This window comes from Mastigoproctus giganteus, chromosome 8, assembly GCF_048544385.1.
Source record: "Mastigoproctus giganteus isolate SK-2022 chromosome 8, ASM4854438v1, whole genome shotgun sequence".
Classification (NCBI taxonomy): Eukaryota; Metazoa; Arthropoda; class Arachnida; order Uropygi; family Thelyphonidae; genus Mastigoproctus; species Mastigoproctus giganteus.
The window spans coordinates 40,050,992-40,075,380 of record NC_143582.1 but is presented as its reverse complement, the minus strand read 5'-3'; the positions used below and the strand labels follow the sequence as shown (position 1 = coordinate 40,075,380).

Sequence of the window (24,389 nt, the reverse complement as noted above, 5' to 3'; positions counted from 1 at the left end):
GCTCATGGTGTCTTGTCAATGATATATAGGAATTTTTCTAGCAGGAATAAGGAGGTGATTATTCCCTTGTATAAGGCAATGGTCAGGCCACCCCTTGAGTACTGTATACCGGTCTGGAGGCCTCATTTCAAAAAGGATGTAGAGCTGCTGGAACGAGTACAGAGAAGGGCAACAAGATTAGTGAATGGGACAAAGGGTTGCTCTTACGAAGAAAGGCTTAAGTTTTGCAAATTACAGTGTTTGGAGACTAGGCACTGACAAGGTGATCTGATAGAGGTGTATAAAGCCTTGAATGGTTTGAGTATGCTCAATGCCGATGGGATTCTTCCTCTTGCTCAGAATAATCACCTGAGAGGGCACAAATTCAGATTGAGGAAAGACAGATGTAGAATAGATGTGCGGAAATTTGCCTTTAGCCAGAGGGTAGTTGGTTGATGGAACAGACTTCCGTCCCTTGTTGTGGAAGTTGATAGCCTAAATAAATGTAAGGCTCAGCTGGACAGGTATTTTGAACGAACAGAGGGGTGAATTGGAAGTGGTTTTTTTTTTTGGCTGATGCTGCATAAGCTTGCTTTCTTGCATCATATGCCTCTACTAATGCTAAAATACAAAATCATTCTGTGGTTAACGTTTTTGTTATTAACCAAGAAAAATTCAATTGATATTTTCCTGGTTTACCGGAAATGTACTAACAGCCCACAGTAACTTGTAAAGTACTAGATAGATACAGTTCTATGACATGATATGCATTGTTATTTGTATATTTGTAGTATTGTTATTTGTAGAGCAGATATCATCTTTTAAGGGTACTAAATGTGATATCGTTATACATACTGGTACTAATAACATTAAGTGTAGGAGATCTGTGGATTTACTTAGCAAGTATAGGTTGACATTGAAAAGAAGACAAAAGCTAGGGTTAATTTGAAAGTGTCTGCAATCATGCCCAGACACGATAGGAGGGAGTATATGATCAGAACCTTGTCAATCAATTCGGCCATAGAGAGATTTATGCAGAGCTCATGGGGCAGAATTTTTCTCAGCATGGTCTATGCTTGTTAATAGGAGAGATTGCTTCTATAGGGATGGGATACATTTAAATAGAAAGAGTGCAAGAATATTTGCTGATGCTATCAAGGCAATGTTAGATGGTTTGGAAAACTGCTAGCTTGGGGGGATTCACAGACTAATAGATTAGCAGTAGCCACAGGCAGAACTGAAAATGATTCTTGCACTGCTTCTATTGGAATAAGCAGCAGCCTGGAAAGCAAGTGCCAGGGATTTCAGGAATTGCTGGGAGTCATAAAACAAGTAAATACATGGGCTGTGTTAGAGTAACTAAGAGCAAGAACAGGTGCATGTAAACCAATGCTAGGAGTATAGTATATAAATTTGATGAATTTGAAGTGCTGGTTAAGACATCCAAGGCAGATACTGTTGGGATATCAGTGACGTGGTGTCAGTCAGATATAAGGGATGCAGAATTGTAATTTGGGGAGTACAGTGTGTACAGAAAGGACACACAGGATGGGAAAGGAGGAGGAGGAGTTATGCTGTTAGTTAAGAAACACACAAAATCTAAGGAAGTGCATCCAGATGACATAGATGGACAATGCAATGTTCAGTCAAGTTTGTTGTGACATAAGCACTGGGAAAGCAAAAATGTGGGTAGGAGTTTGTTATAAGCCTAATGACTCTGATAAGTACAATGAACAATTATACAGAGAAATAGAGTGGGCCAGTAAATCAGAGTATCTTATAATGGTGGATTTTAAGTTCCCAGATATAAACTGGAACTTGTGGATTAGTTACTCGCACACTAGCAAGGCTTTTATGGATTTATTGGATGATCGTTTTCTACAGCAGTATGTTAGAGAGGCAACAAGAGGGAGTAACATTCTTGATCTGATTATCAGCAGTGAATATTCATGCATTAAGAATTTACAGATAAAGGAACCACTAGGTGACAGTGATCATAGTGTACAAATGTGGGATTTACTTAAAGATGCAACTACCATCAGGGGTAAAGGGAAGGGTTTTTTCTTTCCTAAAAGTGACAACAGTAATCTCAAAGATTTTATAAGTTCTATACAGTTTTAAGTGAGACCAACTGATGATGTTACCAACGGCAAATTCTAAATGGGAAGCATTCAAGGAAGTAATTTTGGAAGTTACTAGGCTTTTTTTCCAACTAAGAAATACTGTTCTAGGTTTAGGCCCAAATGGATATCAGATGAACTAATGAGACTCATGGCAGAGAAGAAAAATGCATGGGATGCACATATATTGTCAGGCAACAGAGAAAGAAGCGTATGGTAGCTAGTCTGTAATCAAGTCACAAAGGAGGTTAGGCAAGCGAAGACAGATTATGAGAAATCTTTGGTAAAGGATGCAAAGAAAAACAGCAAAGACTTCTTAATTACATAAACTCTAAAAGGAAGTGGATGAATCAGATTGCCCTACTTGATGTCAATGGCTCGACTGTAGATGATCATTCTCAAATAGCTCCCAAACTAAATGAGTATTTTGCATCTACATTCACACATGAGGAGTTATTCAAGGAGGAGAGAGCCAGATGTTTATCAAACTCTAACAGGCAGTTAAATGATTTTGTAATAACTGAGAACAAAGTGGAGGAGAAATAATTGTTGAAGTTAAACTTAAGAAAGGCACCTGGGGGTATATGGGATCTATCCATTTATATTAAAGGAGGTGGCAAAGGAAGTAAGAAAGCAAACCCTTAGCCACAATTATGAAAGCATCCTTGGACTCAAGGGAAATCCCTAAGGACTGGAGATGGTGTGCAAATGTATCTCCAATTCACAAAGGGGGGGGGAACAAAGGGTGACACGAGTAATTACAGACCAATTAGTTTGACTTCTGTTCTGGGGAAAATAATGGAGTCACTAGTTAAAGAAGCATTGCAGGATCATCTAGACAAGACAGCAGACAAAGCATGGGTTTGTTAAGGGAAAGTCTTGTGTGGCAAATTTGATTGGATACTATGATGTGGTTACAAAGGAACTAGAGGCAGAAAATAATTTTGATATCATATACTTGGATTTTAGGAAAACTTTTGATATTGTTTCGAATGGAAGACTACTGTACAAATTGGAGCAGTGTGGCATTAAGGGCAAGTTGCTATAATGGATAAAAGGATGGTTGAGTGGGAGAAGACAGGGAGTGGTAATCAATTGATACTGCTCTACGTGGACTAATGTTATTAGTGGTGTGCCTGGGTTTGATGTTGGGCCCATTGTTGTTTTTTATATTTATCATTGATATTGATGAAGGTATATCAAGCTTAATGTCAAATTTGCAGATGATACAAAGGTTGCCATTGTTGTTAATAACAATATTGACAGTATGCTGCTGCAACAGGATCTGAAAAAGTTGGGCAGATGAGCTGAGAAGTGGCAACTAAAGTTTAACATTAAAAAATGCAAAGTACTGCATATGTGTAGCAGTAACCCCCGAGAAATGTACCAACTGGGTGGTGTTATACTCAGGGTAGTAGAGAATGAATGAGACCTGGGGGAAATTGTGCAGTCAGATATGAAGTTTTCTGAGCAGTGCAGACAGGCTGCCATAGTACGTCATGGGGTATTGTCAATGATATACAGGAATTTTGCTAGCAGGGAAAAGGAGGTAATTACCCTTTGCATAAGGCAATAGTCAGGCCATGCCTTGAGTACTGCATACATATCTGGAAGCCTCATTTTAGGAAGGATGTTGATCATGTACAGAGAAGGACAACAAGATTGGTGAGGGGAACGAAGTGTCCTCTTACCAAGAAGGGCTTAAGTTCTGCAAATTGCAGCAGCTGGAAACTAGGCACCTTCGAGGTGATTTGATTGAGGTGTATCAGACCTTGAATGGGTTGAACACGCTGAATTTTGATGGGATTCTTCCGCTTGCTTAGATTTCGAACCTGAAGTGGGCATAAATTAAAATTGAGGAAAGACAGTTGTAGAATACTTGTGGAGAAATTTGCCTTTAGCCAGCGGGTGGTTGATTGCTGGAACAAACTTCCATCTGTTGTTGTGGAAGTTGATAGCTTAAATTTTCCTTGGTCGGATTACTGTTTCAAAACTTCTGATGTCAACGTTTGCTCAGATCGTGTCAGTGAAATTATTCTTGCAGGAATGGAATCCTTTATCCCACACTCCACTTTAAAATCTCGTCCCTTATCTAAACCTTGGTTTTCCAATAAATGTGCTAAGGCTGTTCAAGAGAAGAATGCTGCATATCGTAATTGGCTTGTTTCTAATTCTTCAGTTTCATTTTTTGCCTACACCAAAGCTCGCAACAATTGTAAAGCAGTTATTAATCAGTCCAAACAAGAGTTTGAACAGGCTAAGAGTAGAAAACTTGCTTCTTGCCCTAATGGTAGCCGAGCATTCTGGTCTCTTGCCAAAGGTATTGGCCGCAACTTTTGCCCATCTCTGCTCCCACCTCTATCCAAACCAGATGGTTCTGTTGTCACTTCAGCTAAAGTGACATCCCATTTTTCTTCCAGCTCATATATTAATGATCTTGGTAAAACACCTCCCACCATTCCCAACACACTCCATTCAATGCCTCCTGTGGTCTTCCGTCAAAAGGATACCAGAAGGATTTTGATGAATCTTGATGCTAAGAAAGCTCCAGGTCCTGATGGTATTTCTCCACTTTTCTCAAAACCTGTGCTCCTGAACTTATTCCTATTCTTTGCTGCCTTTTTTCACTTTCTTATTCCAAAGGTGTTTTTCCTTCTGATTGGAAATTTGCTCATATCCAGCCAGTTCCTAAAAAGGGTGACAAATCTCTCCCATCCAATTATCGTCCCATTGCAATTACTTCTACTCTTTCTAAAGTAATGGAGAAATCAATTAACCGCCAACTCTTAAACTACCTAGAAACCTTCCGTCTGATCAATGATCGCCAGTATGGATTCCGTCAGTGTCGATCCACTGGTGATATTCTGGCTTATGTTACCCATTTATGGACTAATTCAATGGAAAGGTTCGGTGAAATACAAGTAGTTGCTCTTGACATCTCAAAGGCTTTTGATCGTGTTTGGCATAAAGGTCTTCTAAACAAGCTTCTGTCTTATGGTTTTCCAACTGTTTTTAGTAATTGGTTATCCAGTTTTCTCTCTGATCGCTCACTGAGAGTGATGGTAGATGGCTCTCTGTCTTCTAACTTCTCCACTAATGCCGGTGTTCCCCAAGGTTCAGTTCTTTCCCCCACTCTTTTCCTTTTGTATATCAATGACCTTCTTCCATTGACTGGAAATCCTATCCATAGTTTTGCCGATGATAGCACATTGCATTCAACTTTCCATTTTGAGAAACCTTGTCCTGCTCAATCAGCTTCAAATTCTCGAAAATCTGCTACCAATTCCTTAAATGCCGATCTTCAGGTAATTCTCCAGTGGGGCAAAGACAACTTAGTTGATTTCAACCCTTCTAAAACTCAGTCTTGTCTTATTTCTCGCAAAAAGGATTCTTCTGCTCCTATGCTTATCTTTAGTGACACTCCGATTTCTAGGCAAAATGATATATCTCTTTTGGGGATTACTCTGACTTCTAATCTCTCTTGGCACAAGCACATTACAAATATTGCTTCCTCTGCATCTAAAAAACTTTGTTTTCTCTTTCGCTCTCGGCGTTACTTTTCTTCTAAACAGCTGCTCACTCTGTATAAATCGCAAATCCGCCCTGCTATGGAATATTGTTCCCACATCTGGGGTGGTGCCCCCAAAACCTCTCTCAGGCTTCTTGATTCCATTCAGAAGAGGGCGGTTAGGTTAATTAATGATTCATCTCTAACAGAGTCTATCCACTCGCTTTCTCATAGACGTACTGTTTCTGCTGCATGCCTCTTCTACAGATACTTCCATGGGCACTGTTCTTCTGAACTGGCTTCTATAATTCCCGCTATCTCTTTCAAAACAGTCCAAACACGTGCCGCCACCAGTCAACATCCATTTACTGTCCAACTTCAAACCCACAGAACCAACTTTTCATCTTTCTCATTTATTCATTCAACTGCCGTTTTCTGGAACAACCTTCCTTCATACGTATTTCCTGAAAATTACAGTCTACAGAAGTTCAAGTCCAATGTCAACAAATATCTTCTTTCATCTTCTCAACCTCCAACCCAAGCATGGTACTAAGTACTATAGGTTCTAATACCTCTCGTGTTTGGGGTTCACATAAAAAAATAAATAAATAAATAAATAAATTCAAGGAAGAAGTGGACGAACATTTGGAACAAATAGATCAGTGAAATGGGAAAGGTTTTTTTTTGTATTTTTTTTTCTGATGCTGTATAAGTTTGCTTTCTTACATTAAAGAAACTTGTAAAATAGTAACAACCTTGTAATAATCTAATTCCCAGCTTTTTTTTTTTTTTTCAGGAACTACGGTAACTTGTAAAATAAGAAAGCCTTTAAACACTTTTCTACTTTTATTACACTGAACAGAGCAGCAGCATTTAATATACTAGCATCACCCTTTAGACAAAAACAGGAGAGAAAAGTTTTTTCTTCCATTACTTTAAAAAATGTAAATTTTTGATTATTCACCTTATCCCTTTATCTCATTGTGAATTAAGATATTAGGATTGCCTTAAAATCTTACTCAATACTGAGGGAGTCCTCATGCATTATCAAAACAGTCCATTTCTGCTAGAACATGGATGTTCTTTAAAAATGGTTAAAATAATGGTGTCCAAGATTAATTCTGAAATATTTTGAACAACTTTGAAAGAAAAGAAAGAACTACATTCTGCATCCTACATAAGAAGTAGCAGTTTCAGATGCAGAATTCTTGATAAGAAAGAAATAATGCTGTTGGATATTGTTTGAATAATTAAAACACTATACTGACTGATTCACAACTCTTATCCCATTAGCTATCATAATGTAATGTTAAATACAGGCACTCCCGAATAACACGGTACTTCTACAAGACGGTTTTGCCCTAACACGATAGATAAATTGCAGCATTCCTTGCACAACAAAGTACTTATATAACATGGTTTTGCTCTAACACAGTTAGAGAATTGTGGAAAACTTCGCATAATATGGTATTTTGAGCTTTTATGCGGGGGGAACCCTGCTATTATGTTGGATGTAATTTTTCAACATTTCCATTCTTTTTGTGAATCCCCACTGTTGACTCGCTAATCATTATGAAAAAAAAGAAAAAAAGATTATTAGGAAATCCCAGTATTTTATTTTGTTAAGAAATCCTTGTGTTAGGTTCTGCACTATTGTGCTTGTTTGAGACCATAAAAATTTGCGACTTTGAAGCATGCAGTTGGTGACTTTTAAGGTTTTGTAAGGTTATTTTGGTTTTTATTTGATTGTTTATAAATTTTTCCGGGTATGTATTACTAAGCTTTGTTCTTAAGAACCATATTGGAATAATTTCTTTGTTGTGAATTAAATTCCAGCCCTAAATTATGCCAAAGGAAAGTAAAAAAGAAATTTTATTTCTCTAGAATCAAAGATACAAATTTTGGATCATCTTAAAAAAGGAGAAAAGGTATCATACGTTGCAAAACGTTTGAATTTAAATGAAGCAACAATCCGGACCATAAAGAAAAATGAACAAAAAATTATAACTGCTGTTGAGGTAGGATAATTCATTTCCACAAATATGACAGCTAGTCCCCAAGTACTAATAATTGAGAAAATGGAAAAAGCACACAGTATTTGGACTGACAAACTTGAATATTGCTATTTTTAATAAAAATTAAGTTTTTGATAGTTATAAAAAAAAAAAAAAAAAAAAAAAAAAATATGGTGTATTTTGTTAGCTTTTGGAACATACCCCCCCACCTTTTGTACTGATTCTTAGTCCTATATAACACAGTTTTGCACTACACGAGATTAGATAGTATGAATCAGAATTGTAATATTCAATGTTCTACGTTGATAATAATATTAGTAAAATAATAAGAAGAGTTTACCTCAATATAGTACGTAGAACACTAATTGTGTTAATTTGATTTTTAATTGTTTTAAATTTATTTGAATTGTGTTAAATTGATTATTTAATTATTTATAATTTACTCTAATGTACTGATAAGTTGTCGATTTTTTCGTTTTTTCCGTTTTAATTTCTGGAGGGTATGATACGGAAGTGTTCTACGTACTATATTGAGGTAAACTCCTCTTATTATTTTACTACACGAGATTTTATGGGAACCTAACTGCCGTGTTATACGAGGGTTACCTGTACTAACATAATATACAGCAACAATGCAATTTGATACTATATTCGAACTCTGTGAATGTGGACAGTGTAGACTGCTGTCAGCAGTGCCACATCCTTGATAAGCATCGTATTAAATGACATGGAAACTTCAATGTTGAGTGACTGAAAATTTACAGGTGATCAAGACTTGGAGTTGTTCTGGGACAGTGCCAAGAAAGAAAAAAAACTTGAAGTTGTCATAGAATGCTACTGTAGTGAGCAATAAATATATGGGTAAACTTCAGAAATTTTTGATATGCAGGGTTGGAGCCCTGCATAGTAAAAATTTGTAGCATCAATTAATTCCTTAATGCTCATTACTTCACCAATTTCCAGTTCTTGATATACGTGTGCACCATAAAAGAATATTTAAGATATAGAAATACCTTGTTTATAGGAACAAGAGATATGATTAGTGGTGCAAGCACCCCAGTCTGATACCAATAAGTGAAAGACTTATTATGTATGGTTACAGGTTTTCAAACAGTACTATGGATCGAGTAAACTCACTGTCTTTGGTGGGAAAAATTAACTTAATGTGTTCTAAGAAATCACCAAGAGTGGCTAATTTATTAACTCCAATGCCTTCAAGAACAAATTATCATTATCAATAGTTTTAATAAAACAGCAAGAGGGAAAGCAAAAATTGGGCACTATAACTATTTCTCAGGAAAAAAGAAACTTTTCAAAGGATACTTTAAGGTTATGGGCAGTCCTTGCAATATTCTAACATATATAGTGTTTTTACAGAGTTCTTAATTTATATTTTTATCATTTTAAGAACATTACTATTTTGTCTTTTTAGGCATATCATCTAGTATAAATTTTCTAATTTCAGTACTCCATTATTTAAATTTTTTATCAACCTTTCAGAATTCTGCAAACTCAACTGCTATTGCAATCTGTTTGTTGCAGTAATGGTGAAACATTTCCGACTTGAGAGCCAAAAATAATATGAAAAACAATTCACGTAGGCATCAACTCTCCCATATCTCTGAAGACGCTCATAGGATCTGCAACCATACTATGTGCAAGGCTTTCCACAGTTTTATTATTATTATTAGCCATATGGTGCAAGGAAGCCCGAGGCTTTTGTTGCAAAAGACAAAAAAAAAAAAAAATTCTGAGAGCCAAAAATAATATGAAAAACAATTCACATAGGCATCAACTCTCCCATATCTCTGAAGACGCTCATAGGATCTGCAACCATACTATGTGCAAGGCTTTCCACAGTTTTATTATTATTATTAGCCATATGGTGCAAGGAAGCCCGAGGCTTTTGTTGCAAAAGACAAAAAAAAAAAAAAAATTCTGAGAGCCAAAAATAATATGAAAAACAATTCACGTAGGCATCAACTCTCCCATATCTCTGAAGACGCTCATAGGATCTGCAACCATACTATGTGCAAGGCTTTCCACAGTTTTATTATTATTATTAGCCATATGGTGCAAGGAAGCCCGAGGCTTTTGTTGCAAAAGACAAAAAAAAAAAAAAAAAAAAAAAAAAAATTCTGAGAGCCAAAAATAATATGAAAAACAATTCACGTAGGCATCAACTCTCCCATATCTCTGAAGACGCTCATAGGATCTGCAACCATACTATGTGCAAGGCTTTCCACAGTTTTATTATTATTATTAGCCATATGGTGCAAGGAAGCCCGAGGCTTTTGTTGCAAAAGACAAAAAAAAAAAAAAAAAAATTCTGAGTTACTGTGTGTGTGTGTGTTATTTGGTTTTTAGGAGCATTAGCAACTAAGGCCATATTGCTCCGGGATATGCGGTGGTCATTCCCTAACCTTTCCGCATCCTCCGTATTTGGTGGTGACGGGCTCGAACCCCGGTCTAATCAAGAAGCGCGCTGCTGCTTCTTCCCACCTGGCTACGGAGGCAGCGTGTGTGTGTGTGTGTGTGTGTGTGTGTGTGCGCGCGCGTGCATGCGATAGAGAGAGAGCGAGCGAGCAAGAGTCAAAAGTAGAACGAATCACCAAGAAAGAGAAGAATGATATATCCAGCTCAGGACCCTGGGTGTGCCAAGCCCATACTCACCAGATGTGCCCCTGGGGTAAAATAAACCCCTGGGGTTTGGAATTGATGATAGTTGTGCATCTATATGCTTCACTTTGTTGGTTGGACGTTAACTAGTGTAGATGTATAGCACAATGCTGCACTTGATTATATACATTGGCTGTGCATTTCGGAACTTCATAGCGGGTTAGTTTTGGAATAATTTTGAGGTTTTTCCTTTTTTTTCGTATATACTAAACTGTAGTTAATACACAGTTTGAATTCATATAGCATAGCATAGCATTAGAATTAGTAGTGACATATGAGGTCATACTATATGATGCAAGAAAGCAAACTTATATACAGCATCAGCCAAAAAAAAAAAAAAAACACTTCCCATTCACCTATCCATTTTTTTTTCCAAAACTTTGTCATTCTTCCTTGAATTTATTTAAGCTATCAACTTCCACAACGACAGATGAAAGTTAGTTCCAGCAATCAGCTACTCACTAGCTAAAGGCAAATTTCTGCACATCTATTCTGCAACTGTCTTTCCTCAATTTGAATTTATGCCCCCTCAAATGTGTAATCTGAGCAAGCAGAAGAATCCCATCAGAATTGAGCTTGTTCAATCCATTCAAATCCTTATAGATTATTCAAAGCCTTATACACATCAATGAGATCACCTCTCAGATGCCCAGTCCCCAGATGGTGCAATTTGCAGAACAAATTGCAGAATATAAGTTTTTCCTGGTAAGAGCAACGCTTTGTTCCCCTCACCAATCTTGTTGCCCTTCTCTGTACTTGTACCAACAGCTCTACATCCTTACTAAAATGAGGCCTCCAGACTTGTAGGCAGTGCTCAAGGTGTCAACTGTCATTGCCTTATACAAAGGGATAATCACCTCCTTATCCCTTCATATTTGACAGCACAATTACCTACAGGTCTCAGGTCTTTTTCAATGTCCACTACCCTGACTGTAGTACTGCACAGTTGGTATGTTATGCTGGGATTACTACTGCCCATATGCAGTATTTTGTATTTGTCAATGTTAAACTTCAGCTGCCACTTCTCAGCCCATTTGCCCAACTTTTCCAGATCCTGTTGCAGCAATGTACCATCATTACTGTCAACAACTCTGCCAACTTTTGTATCATCAGCAAAATTGGACATTACGCCTGTTATACCTTCATCAATATCATTTATAAATATACAAAACATCAATGGACCAACACTGAACCCTTGGGGGCTCCACTAATAACATTAGTCCATGACGAGTCCATTGATTACCACTCTCTGTCTTCTCCCACTCAACCACTTTGTGACCACATCGTGGTATCCAATCAAATTGGTCAGGCAAGATTTCCCCTTAACAAACCCATGCTGTGTCTGAACTATAACTGCAGTCTGTCTAGATGATCTTGCATTGCTTCTTTTAGCAGTTACTCCATTACTTTCACCAGAACAGATGCTAAACTAACAGGTCTGCAATTACTCGTCACCTTTAGATCCCCTTTGTGAATTGGGAATACATTTCCACTTCTCCAGACCATGAGAAACTCCCCTGAATCCAAGGATGGTCTCATAATTATGGCTAAGGGTTTACATATTTCCTTTGCTGCCTCCTTTAATATAACTGGTTAGATCCCATCCATCCTAGGTGCCTTTCTTTATGTTTAACTTCAACAATTTCTCCTCCACTTTCCTATCAGTTATTACAAAGTCATTTAGCTATCTTTTAGAGTTTGATAAACATCTGGCCTCCAATTCTCTACAGAATTCCTAATGTGTGAATGTAGTTGCAAAATACTCATCAATTTGTCAGCTACCTTAGCAGGATCATCAAAAGTCGAACCATCATTATCAAGTGAACCAATCTGATTCATCCTTCTAGAGCTTCCATAAGTCTTTGCTGTTTTTCTTTGCATTCTTTGCCAAAGATTTCTCATAATCTGCCTTCTCCTGCCTAATCTCCTTTGTGACTGGATTAAAGATGAACTTATATCTAGCATAGGCTTGTGTGCCTGATAATTTATATGCATCCCATGCATTTTTCTTCTCAGCCATGAGCCATTAGTTCATCTGACATCCATTTTGGCATAAACCTTGAACAGTAAGTACTCTTAGTTGGTATGAAAAGCCTAGTAGCTTCCAAGATTAATTCCTTGAATTAATTCCATTTAGAAGTTGCTGTTGGTAACATCATCAGTTTGTCCTCCTGTACAGAATTTAAAAACTGCCTGAGACCACCATAATCACCTTTATGAAAGCAAAAACTCTTCCCTTTACCTCTGATGGTAGTTACATCTTTAAGTAATCCCACATTAGTGCACTTGCTGCCACCTAGTGTTTCTTATTACTGCAGATTATTAATGCATGAATAATCACTGCTGATAATCAGATAAAGAGTATTACTCCTTCTGGTTGCTTCTCAAACATGCTGATATAGAAAACACTCATCCAGTAAATCCCCAAAAGTCTTGCTAATAGGCATGTGGCCATCACACAAGTTCCAGTAATACAATCTGATTTACTGGCCCACTGTATTTCTTCATACAGTTGTTCATTGTGCTGATCAGAGTCATTACGCTTAAAACACACTCCTACTCTCATTTTTGTTTTCCTAGTGCTTATATCACACCAAACTGACTCAACATTCATTGGCAACCCTGCCTTCGATTTTATGTTTCCTAACAGCAACTCCTCCTCCTTCCTATCCTGCCTGTCCTTTCTATAGACATTGTACTCCCCAAATCCAAATTCTGCATTACTTATATCCATGTGACACATCTCTGATATCCCAAACATCCCCTATGTGTCAAGATGTCCACCTTGAACAATCTTGACTCATAGGTTAGTTTATTTTTTATTTAATAAAGTATTTATAAAGCTGCAGCTTAATATTCAAAAGACTTTTATTATCAATATTTCAGCGGGAACTTCATAGCTTCTATTCGGTAGTGTATATTTAACTTCGCAGTGGTTAGTTTTGTTAACAGTTTAATGTCTATAATAGTTTGTTAATTTAAATCTTGTAATGGTCTGTTAATTTAATCCTGTAATATATTGTAAATTTAAATTTTCCAAATTTCTTGAAAAGCTACAGCTTAATATTTGTTGTTATGAATATTTTGGTGGGAACTTCGTAACTTTAGTTCGGGAGCTTAAATTTAACTTCTCTAGTGATTAAGGTTTTGTCAACACTTTCATTTCTTTAATATTTTGGTTATTTAATTTCTGTAATATTTTAGTAATTTAATTTCTGTAATATATTGTAAATTTAAATTTTGTGATCTTTCTAAAGTTTAAATTTTACCTTAATAGTGGTTACTACAAAATCCACTTACAACACAAAGTCCAAGGACACTGTGACCCAGACATAAATGCCTGAGGGCATTTCCACTATGGTTCACGAGTTCATCATTTGTATAGCCTTTGGCATATATTCTAAGGTAGGTTAGTCTAGTGGACAAACCTAGTTCAATTGATGATTCTTTTCTTTCCACATGATGTAAGGAGTGTACCTATCTCAAATTAGAACTTTGTGCATTACAAGAAGAATTTGAGTCGTTGAAGAAACTAGTGCTTGCCCTGGAAACAAATGTAACTGGGAGCTTGTCAGGGACTCAATTATCTTGTGATCTGTCAAGTGATATACCCTCAATTTGGGTCCCAGATAAGAACAGTCAAGTGCATACCACTCTGGTTGTAGGTTATCTAGTTTTATTGGGAGACTCTGTTGTCAGGGTAACGAGATATTTTTTAAAGACAGGTGGACCAAACCAAGGTGTGTTTTCCAGGAGAAATAACTTATCATGTTACCAACAGATTGTCAGATTTGGGGGCAAGAAGGGGTAAAGAGAGCATTATTATTCATGTGGGTAGTAACAATATTAAATGAACACAACCTGACCATTTGTTGAATAAATATAGGACCAAGCTGGAAAAATGCCACGAGTTAGGTCAGCATGTGTATCTATTTGCTGAAAGCCTTGTGGATTAACTCAAGACTTGAGAGAGAATCTGCAAGGCTCTAGAGGAAAATTTTATCAGCTGGCCCACACTACCTTTGTTCATTTGAACAAAGGTAGTGCAGGCCAGTATCATTGAGTACACCTTAACAATTCATAGAAACTGATAGTAAAGGAGGAGAAGGGTAATTTAGATCCACATTTATCTGACGATATGGGTCTAAGTAATGCTCACCTCACTTTGTGAATTCTTGTTTGTTGCCACAACAGCCGATGCGGGCAAGACGTTCTGAAAGAAGCAACATTTCAAATGAGCGGGATGAGAACGATACGGAAACAAGACTAAATAACTTCAAGGGGTGTCAGAGTAGTAAACTATAAAAGAATACTTAGTCTTGACTGTGTCTACAGTAATGTCAGGAGTGTCATCAATAAAATGACTAAATTTGAATTCCTGGTTAGTAGAGCTGACAATAGGGCTAACAGAAACGTGGTGCCACCTGGAAATTGGGGACAACGAGTTCTGTTATGGTATGTATAATGTATTTAGGAAAGACCAAGAAGACAAAAGTGATGGTGTCAAACTTCTCATCAAAAGTAGCCTTAGCAAGAAATGAGCTTTTGCTGAGTCTGAAGTTACGTCTGCTAGCATAGAATCTGTGTGGTGTAAGTTAGTTAGAAGCAAATGTATAATGAGAGTGGGAGTAATCTACAGACCACAAGATTGTGAAGAGTATGGTGAGGCTTTACATGCAGATGGAATGGGCAAGCAAGCACAAATGTCTTATTATGAGTGACCTCAATCTGCTCCAGGTTGACTGGAATAAGTGGGAGGGAAACTCACCTTAGGGAAAAATTTTTCTAAATAAACTAGATCAATGGTTCCAAAAGTGTGCTCCGTGGATCCTTTGGGATCTGCGAACAATTCCCAGGGGATCCACGGATACATTTCTCTAATGGCTACTTTGAATTTTACTTATTTTTTTCAATTAAAAGAATAATATTTTGTTAAAAATAATCGCAAAACTTCTTTAATTGACTATATGTTTATTTCGCATGACAATTAGAATATCTACTTAAGAAACCCCTGTACCCGAGCAACAATCAGTTTAATTAAGGTGAAATCATGGAATGCATTTTTACACATGCTACTGATACATATTTGTAGCCATGTGTTTACAAAGTATGTTCCATCTGGATGCAGAAATAATAATATGCGCATTAAATTAAATTGTCGCACCTGCTACAGATTTTAGTAATCTCTAGCTATGACTTCCACTACCATGGATCACCAGTTCATCAATAATTCAGTTCAGTCATGTTCATATAGCGTTAACATAATTACAAGGGAAGTGAAGTAATTATTTTTATTAGCTACAGTAGTATCAGTGAAATAACGTGCAGTAACATTAATGTCAATTTGTTTTTTATTTATCATAGATCAGAGGCTAAAAAGAGGTAGTTTAAGTAAACAATCAAGTACTACTACAGTAAATACAGGCATAACTGACATTGTAAGTGAATCACAGCATTCTATGTCGCCATCCCATCCAGTATCGGCAGTACTAGAACTACAGAAAGTAGTAAAAAAACAGAAGTACACTGATTCCTATTTCTCTGAGGTTCACGTATACAGTTGATGAACTTGTCCCTGGTGCCCTGTGCATCTAGTGCAATAAAGTGTTAACAAACAGTTCTATGTTACCTGCCAAACTTCATAGACACTGTGATACTAACCACCCCACATAAGGACAAAGATACAGTGGATTTCGGTTAATCGGGGCAGCCGTTTATTTGGAGAAAATCTTAAAAAACAGAGCCCAATCGAGAAAATAGCCAGGGTTTACTTCGCTTAATTGGGACAACATGCCGTTTAATTGGGGCAGGAGACCGCAGCACTGGAGATTACCCCAGGATTGTCTCCAACCATACTATGTAGTTTGGTCGGATATCTGGAGGTCACAACCATAAAACAATAAAAACAATTAGCAGTCACCTGTTTATTGGGCTTTTCTGTTAGTGCAATCTATCATAAATGGATAGTAAACTCGATCTTATTGAATTTGGGATAATACCGACAGCTAGAATTCTGTGGGTTATTATGGTGAAATGTATTTACACTTCCATGAAATCTTCAATCATATAAAAAAATTAATTTTCATAATCTTCTCTTCATTCCTGTTTTTAAAGCTTCGTAACTTGTTACTCCCTTCTCACTTGCACGTATCGTGTTACTTGCAATTTGTGTGAGCAGTGTTCTTTGTTTATCTTTTTACTGTTTTAAATTTTAACCCCCAACCACAAATGTCAGTGAACAGAAATGTCAACTAGTTAGTATGTACATATTCCAGTACGCATTAATTATTCCGATTATCACGTATATTCTTCTGATTTTCACGTATCATTTAATTTTTTAATTGGTAAGGTAATAAACGGTAAATTTGTGCTTAATATATCTTTACTTTTATAGCCTGTGGATAATATTCCTCCTATTTTCATTAATTAGAATCGCTGTTTAACAGAATTAAAATTCAATTTACAAACGTGATCACAATGGCCGGCGCTTACTGCACATTGTATAGTGAATGGTACTTTACTGTGGTGACTCCATCGTAACGTTATTTGATTGTACAATGAACCAATTGTAAAGCAGGGGTCCCTTGTATTTTTAACTATTTGCGTGAAACTAAGGATAATTGGGGCAGCCACTTAATCGGGCCAAAATGCACTAGTCCCGATGTGTCTCAAATAACCAGAATCGACTGTATTAGTTTTCTCGAGTGTAAGCTTGAAGCATTAATAGGCTGTCGGGGCCCTTTGGTGAAAAGTTCAAAAACTGACAATGAAAATCTTGAAGGATCAACAGATGTCTCAGTACTAGCAGTATTACTGGTATTTGTACGTTACTTATTCCAGAGCCAAAATCAAGAAAGATTTAGTGCTCTATAAATCTCTTGAAAGTCGACTGGTGAAGAAACGTTTAATATCATAAATAGTTACATGACAAAACATGAAATCAGTTGGGAAAGCGTCTTGATGTGTATGCTGATGGGGCCAGTGCAATGACGGGATAAACAACTGGGATGGTGTCACAAATCAAAGAGTTGGCACTGTGTTGTTTGAGTAGTTACTGTGAGCTCCATCAACATTGGCAAAACAATGGAAAGAGACTTAAATCTGTGTTGGATGATGCTGTAAGGATAGCGAGCCACATTAAATCTAGGCAACTTAATAGCAGAGTGTTTAAGTTATTTTGCAAAGAAATGGGCAGTGAACACACAACACTGCTGCTTCATATAGAAATAAGGTGGCTTTCTATGGGAAAAGTTATTGCTAGACTTATTGAACTTCGCTTGGAAATTTATTCTTTTTTTACTAATCACCCATTTTATCTTTCTTGCTGCAGAAATAAATACATCTTGGAAGCAGAAATCATACTTAGCAGACAATTTTACAAGAATTAATGAACTAAATCTTACATATCAAGGAAAGAGTGTGTCAATATTTACAACAAGGGATAGAATTGCATCTTTTCGAAGTAAATTTGAATTTTGGAAGGGTGTGTAAAAAAAAGCAGTAGAATGTTTTCCAACTGAATGATTTTTTGATAGAAACGGAATCTAGCCTGCAAGGAACTATTTATGGTAGCATTGTCCAACACTTTAAATGGTTTGCAACAGGCATTTCAAAAATACTTCCCAACTTCTACCGATGATGCTACATGGGTCCGAAATCCATTTTGTGTTTCAGAGAAACTGGATGGCATGCCTGTGAAAAATTACGAGTGTTTGATAGATATTACATCTGATCCTAGCTTTAAACAGAAATTCAGCGAGGTTCTGACTGAATTCTGGTGCAGTCTTCTTAAAGAATATCCGAAAGTGTCTAAATAGGCAGTGCTCAACTGCTTCTGTTTCCCACAGCTTATCTGTGCGAATCTGGATTTTCAAGGTATGTTACTTCATTTTGTCTCATACTGTATTATATGTCATTGTATTGTACTATAGTATTATATTTCTTCTATGTTCTAGCTAATTCCTTTAATGAAAATGAATTTCTGAAAGGATGATGATTTCTTAGTAATCTATCATTTTCTATCTTTTTTTTTTTTTTTAATTCTTTCTCATATGTAAAATTATAAGTGCAAGTTAAAAATTGACAAAACAATAAACAGAGGGCTATAATTTTATTTAACTATTTAAAAAGACCAAAATGTTTATGTGAGCACATATCCACAGAATTTTTGCATAAGAAATCACTTACCAACATCTTTAATGCCAGATTAACATTGTCTACTGGGAAACTTGGAAAGCCAAACTTCGACGATTCTAAGCTCACAAGTGAGTAGGAAAATGACAGAAAATTTGACAGCCTTAAAATAAAAGAAGCCTATGAAATTAGGTATAAGATTAATTAAATAAGAAAACCATATAATTTATAATAAAAACCACTTATTGTATTATAATGTAAAAGTCTGTTAGATATATTACATATTCTACTGAAAAAACAATTAAGGCACTACCTGCAGGCAATCTATTCCAGGTTTTATCAAAATCTTATGAAAAGTCCCTTCAAGCACAATTTGAAGGAATTGCATGTCTTTTCAATCATATATGTATTAATTTTATGTTTTAAAAACTATTATTATACAGTGAAATAAACACTTCACAGCACTGAATTCATAACTGATTTATGAAATTTTAATTATATAAATGACACTTAAGGTCAAAGTGTTTTGGAGAATTTTATTTTCCTAAACAGTGACAAAAAAGAGAGAGAGAGAAGTAGTTAATTGTCATGTACAACAAATCTAGAGTTCCAAATTCTTAGAGACTGCCATCAAATAATTTTTGCAGTATTGTTTCATCATTGAAAGCCCTCTATTATATTGCATGAATCTGAGTGGCTGTCGGAACTGCTACATATTTCAGAGTTGCAGCTCTATAACCAATTAAGTATGGCTTTATTGCACAGCACAAGCACTGCAAAAATTACATTTTGTGTCATTAAGGAATGTTCACCCCGACTCCCAAAAGTAGTGTAAACAAAATGGAATATGGACTTTTAACACACGAGTTACAGTTATGGAGATTCTCCATGGTTCAGCGAACATTTCTTGAGAAAGAAGAAAATTGTAAAATTTTAAGGTAACATACACTGTGTAACAATACTATATGCAGTACGTTTCATTATATGAGGACTGGTATGAAAGTAATGCCTCCTAATTTTTTGCTTTCAAAGTAGCGCTGCAGATCATTTCACGTGTCACTGAGTGGTCACTAGAGGTCTCTAGTTTCCCCATACTGAGTGGTGCTGTGATCGGACTTGTAAGTGCAGCACACAAATAGTTCAAAATGGTGGATGTTACAGATACACATATGGTGGTTGAATTTCTTACCAAGGAAGAAGTGACACCTTTTGAAATCCATACACGTCTCAAAAATGTTTATGGTGACAATACTGTACAGTTAGACGTTGGGTAAGACACTTTAAGAGAGGGGAAAATTACATTGTTGACAAGCCCCAAAGCAGCCAGCCAGTAACATAAGTGACAACCGGATCAACATGCTGATCAAACAGGACTGCCATATCACAACACATTGTGTGATACAATAGGTATACGTAAATCTGCTGCGATAATCATCATAAAGGAACTGGGCTACAACAAGGTTTGCACCCTGTGGATCCCGAAAATGCTGACACATGAGCACAAAGAAGCCCTAAAATTCATCTGTATGGAACTTCTCTAGTGCTACAAGAGTGAAAGAGGTTTTTCTTTCATGTATAGTCACAGTTGACGAAACCTGGGTCCACCATTATTACCCTGAAACGAAGAGACAGTGAATGGAGTGGCACCATCAAAATTCACCACGCAAGAAGTTCAAAAGACAGCCTTCTGTCGGTAAAATCATGGAGACAGTTCTTTATGACAAAGATGGGGTCTTGGTTGTGGACTTCTTGTAGCGTGGAACCATAATCAACTCAAATTGATATGTGGAAATGTTGAAAAAGTTGAAAGCCTGCATCCATAGAGTTCGACCAGACAAAAACCTTAATGAGGTTCTTCTTCTCCATGACAATGCATCAAACCAAACCAATCTGTGCATGAAGGAGGCCACTGCAAAACTGGGGTGCGCTGTTCTTTCTCACCCCTCCCATAGCCCAAATCTTGCACCTTCCAACTATCAACTCTTTGGCCCACTGAAAGATGTACTCCATGGAACCCATTTTGCGAAGCCCTTCGGAGCAAGAGTAAGGACTTTTACAGGATTGGAATAGAGCATTTGACTCAGAGATGGTGAAAATGCATAGAAAATGGTGACTTTGTGGAAAATTAACAGTGTGTTTATTAATGATTGAGAATTAATTGATGTAAAAGGCATAGTTATAGGAATTGTTATATATTTGTTATTTGGTTTTTAGGAGCATTAGCAACTAAGGCCATATTGCTCCGGGATATGCGGTGGTCATTCCCTGCATCGTCTTTATTTGGTGGTGACCTTTCCGCATCCTCTGTATTTGGTGGTGACGGGCTCGAAGCCCGGTCTAATCAAGAAGCATGTGCTACTCACTGCTGCTCCTTCCCACCTGGCTACGGAGGCGCCTCATGTTATAGGAATTAAATTTTCTGAGGAAAAAAATAGGAGGCATTACTTTCATACCGCTCCTCTTAGCCCATTCAATTTTGTTATAACAATGTTTGCCAGTAGTTGATTTCAGCAGTATTTTTGAATTAGACACATTATTCACAAGTCAGGAACCCATTTATATTTTGAATTCCATTGTAAGCGTATTTAAAATAATCCATACTAAACCCTATTGGGTTTAATATGGATTATTTCAAATATAGGGTATTATAAAACTGGTTGGGGAATGGTAGTGACTTTGAAATACATAACATTTCAAATAATCCAAGTCTGAAATTAATGAGAATATATTGTATAAATTAAAAAAAAATCTTTTGAGATAATCAATTTCAATCATTTTGTTTATAGGCAGCAAACCCTATTTTTTTATATATATATTGTGTTTTTTTTTTGTTTTTTTTTGGTGCCATACTATATAAAATAAAACATTCTTACCTACTATGAGGTAATAATTACTCTGTTACTAATAAAAAAAAAAAAAGGAAAAAAAAAAGGTTATTAAAAAGCACTGCTCTAAAATATGTCTGCATCTGTATCTTTTTCTCAGGCTGATAATGATTAATCTTATTAATAAGCAATAAATGCATTATCAGCCAGCAGAAATCTATTATTTAACAAAAACATGCCTACTAATACAAGATCACAAAAAAGATTATCTTAACTTGCAACGAAAATTTTTTATTGTTTGAGTTCGTTGCAGAGTATAAATACAATTAAACATCAATGATAAGTTCATATTATATTACAAATTGTTTCTGTTCAAAAAATCTTTTTGTTTAAAACATTTTAACTTACTTGTCTTTTGGTAAGAGTTTTTCTTTTGTAGACAGCAATTCAAGTTCTTCCTTTAATTAACAAAAAAAATTAAACTAGATAAACACTCTTTCGCTTCAATTAAATATTCTGTTTTAAGAATTTCATAACTTAACAAATATCCTCTACCTGGGTTATAAGATTAATGCTCACCAAGATATATAAATGTATAACTCTTAAAAAAATTTTAGTTCATTAACACATTTTCTTATTTTGTTGTTAATCAAATACACAAATATTGTTGAATTTCATTTATTTATTGTCATTGTGAGAAATTTCTGCAAAATTACTTTTATTAAATTAACTGCTTAATGTATAGGTTTAATAAAATAAAAAAAAAAGAAACTATATATATTTATTCAAGACTATTCACCTTCTTAAGAGTTTTGTTGTTGCTATCACAGCTTCTCAAAAAGGGTTAGAGGTTAGAAAATTAGGACAGTTCCAATGTGTTTCATATTTATACTTAAATGTAAAATAATAATAAATAAATAAATAAATAAATAAAAGAGGTTATATTTGCCATAATCAAAGTAGGCAATATACAGAGTGGCTACACAGAAATGAAACAACTTTGAAGACTTAACATTTTTATAAATAAATGTTTCTAATTATATGTCAATTATATGTTTATATATTATATTTATTTTATATAATGTATTTCATATTGAATTATGATGATCCCACAAGATAAAACAAAATATATGCCACCAATGGCAGAATTAAAGGTGAAATCACTGTTTCATCAACCTTAAGGCAACAGCTATTCCATACATTCGGCAAGGCACCACCAACCCAAGGAGGCCTGTATGCATAGATGAAGCAATCTGAGGAAACTGGCAGCATTCTGAAACAGCAAAATAGAGGAATATCTAGAACACTGGACAAAGTTATTGAAAGCATATGTGTTGCCCTCCAAAGAAATCAAAGGAAGTCCTTCCCTTGTGCCAGTAATGAACTAAATATTCCACGTGCAAACTGTCTATAAAGTTCTGCATACATGACTATGGTTCTATTCACGATTCACATGTGGGTGAGTTAATAAAAATTGACACATCTGGGAATAGAAGAAGCCACATTTCACCCATAAGATTGAAAGAAACAGTCCAAAAGTTAACATTTGGTGTGGCTCTATTGTAACAAGACTGTTAGAACAATCTTCTTTGCAAAAAAAAAATAAGACAGGTCATCTGTACTTAGACATGCTTAGTTGTTTGTGACAATACAATTAGAGGACTGCTAACCTACCCTAATATTCCAGCAGGTTGGGACTCTTTCTCACTAGTCTTGTGACATCCACTCTTTCCTTGATGCCTAGGTGCCACACTGCTGGATAGATACAGATGAACTTATTCCTCGGCCATCGAGATTGCCAGGTCTTATCGCCACTTGATTTTTTTTTTCTGCGAAATTATATGTACTCCACAAAGGTATAAGACATTATTCAGCTGAAAGAGCACATCTCATCAGGTGGCCTCTGTATACCCTGATATGTCCAATATCAACAGTGCATGTGTGGAGGGAAATGAACCAGCAGAGTCATCAAAATACATACCCTAATATACACCCAGATGTTATTTTCACATATATATAATATGAAACTCAAGCATACTGACTATTATCTGTGAAAATATTCCTCTTTTTTGCATTCTTCAATAAAAAATTATTCACCTATGGATTGTTTAATTTCTATGCAGATATCATGTACATCAGATTACATATATTTTTTTCTTTTTCCAAAGCTGTATAGTCTGGTACAAAGGTCAGCAACCTATGCTATGTGTATGCAAGATGATTTCTCTTAATTAGAATGTGTCTTAGTGTATGTCCAAGTGTATCTGCCTATATACACTTGGACACACGTATTTATAGTAAAAAAGACAGATAAGTGTGTCCATAAAGGAAACAAAGCTTAAATAGCAACAGCCCAAAAACTGTTCAGCCCAAATTAAAAACACCTATCATACAGTGAGAGACCAAAAATTATTCTTTTTTTATCAATGTTATTTATGGAGATCCTAGGAGGTCGTATAGAAATTTTTTGTTGCTAAATATTTTCTAGGCAGAGAGGATGAGAACCCTTCCTCAGCTTATGCTATATATAGAATTACATTGTATGTAAAACGCTTCAACAGTCTCTCTTTTATGGTGCTGAAAAATGTTTAGTTATTTTTTGATTATCTATATTGAAAACCATAGTCCACTGTAATGGTAGAGAATGCAAGATTACTCTCTTGTAGAGTACTCAAGAAGTACTAGGATTGAATAATCTACAAGAGAGCGATATTGTATTCCATATCACAAGAGACCACAGTTTCAATCTGACTCATGCGAAAATAATCACCACTGGTCATCAACATAAAAGGATAAGCTGTGTTGAATTATTTCACATATAAAACAATCTCCTTCATATGCAGTAAACAAAAACGAAGCATGGGTTCTCATACCCCCACCTGGATAGTATTAATTAGCAACAAACGGATCTCTAGGCAACCTCCAAACTCATTGGAAGTTCCTACAAATTCTTTCCAACACCAAGGAGATTCTTTGGTTCTCCATAATTTTTTTTTTTTTTTTATGAAAATCCCAAACACGAAAGGTATTAGAACCTATAGTACTTAGTACAGTGTTTGGGTTAGAGGTACAACTTTTAAAAATGGTACAAGTTCTTCAGAAATGGTACAACTTTTAAAATAACACCATC

At 35.9% G+C, this 24,389-nt stretch overlaps 1 protein-coding gene across 1 annotated transcript in view; it reads right to left on the bottom strand.

The window, feature by feature from the left end:
* c12.2 (von Willebrand factor A domain-containing protein c12.2) overlaps positions 1-24,389 on the bottom strand; it is a 574,487-nt gene that overhangs the window by 450,904 nt on the left and 99,194 nt on the right. Inside the window, exons 9-10 of the mRNA XM_090380213.1 lie at positions 21,668-21,717; positions 18,489-18,597 (exon numbers count right to left, since the gene is read on the bottom strand). Of these exons, the coding sequence (XP_090236339.1) occupies positions 18,489-18,597; positions 21,668-21,717 (159 nt within the window). The remainder of the gene's footprint in view (positions 1-18,488; positions 18,598-21,667; positions 21,718-24,389) is intronic.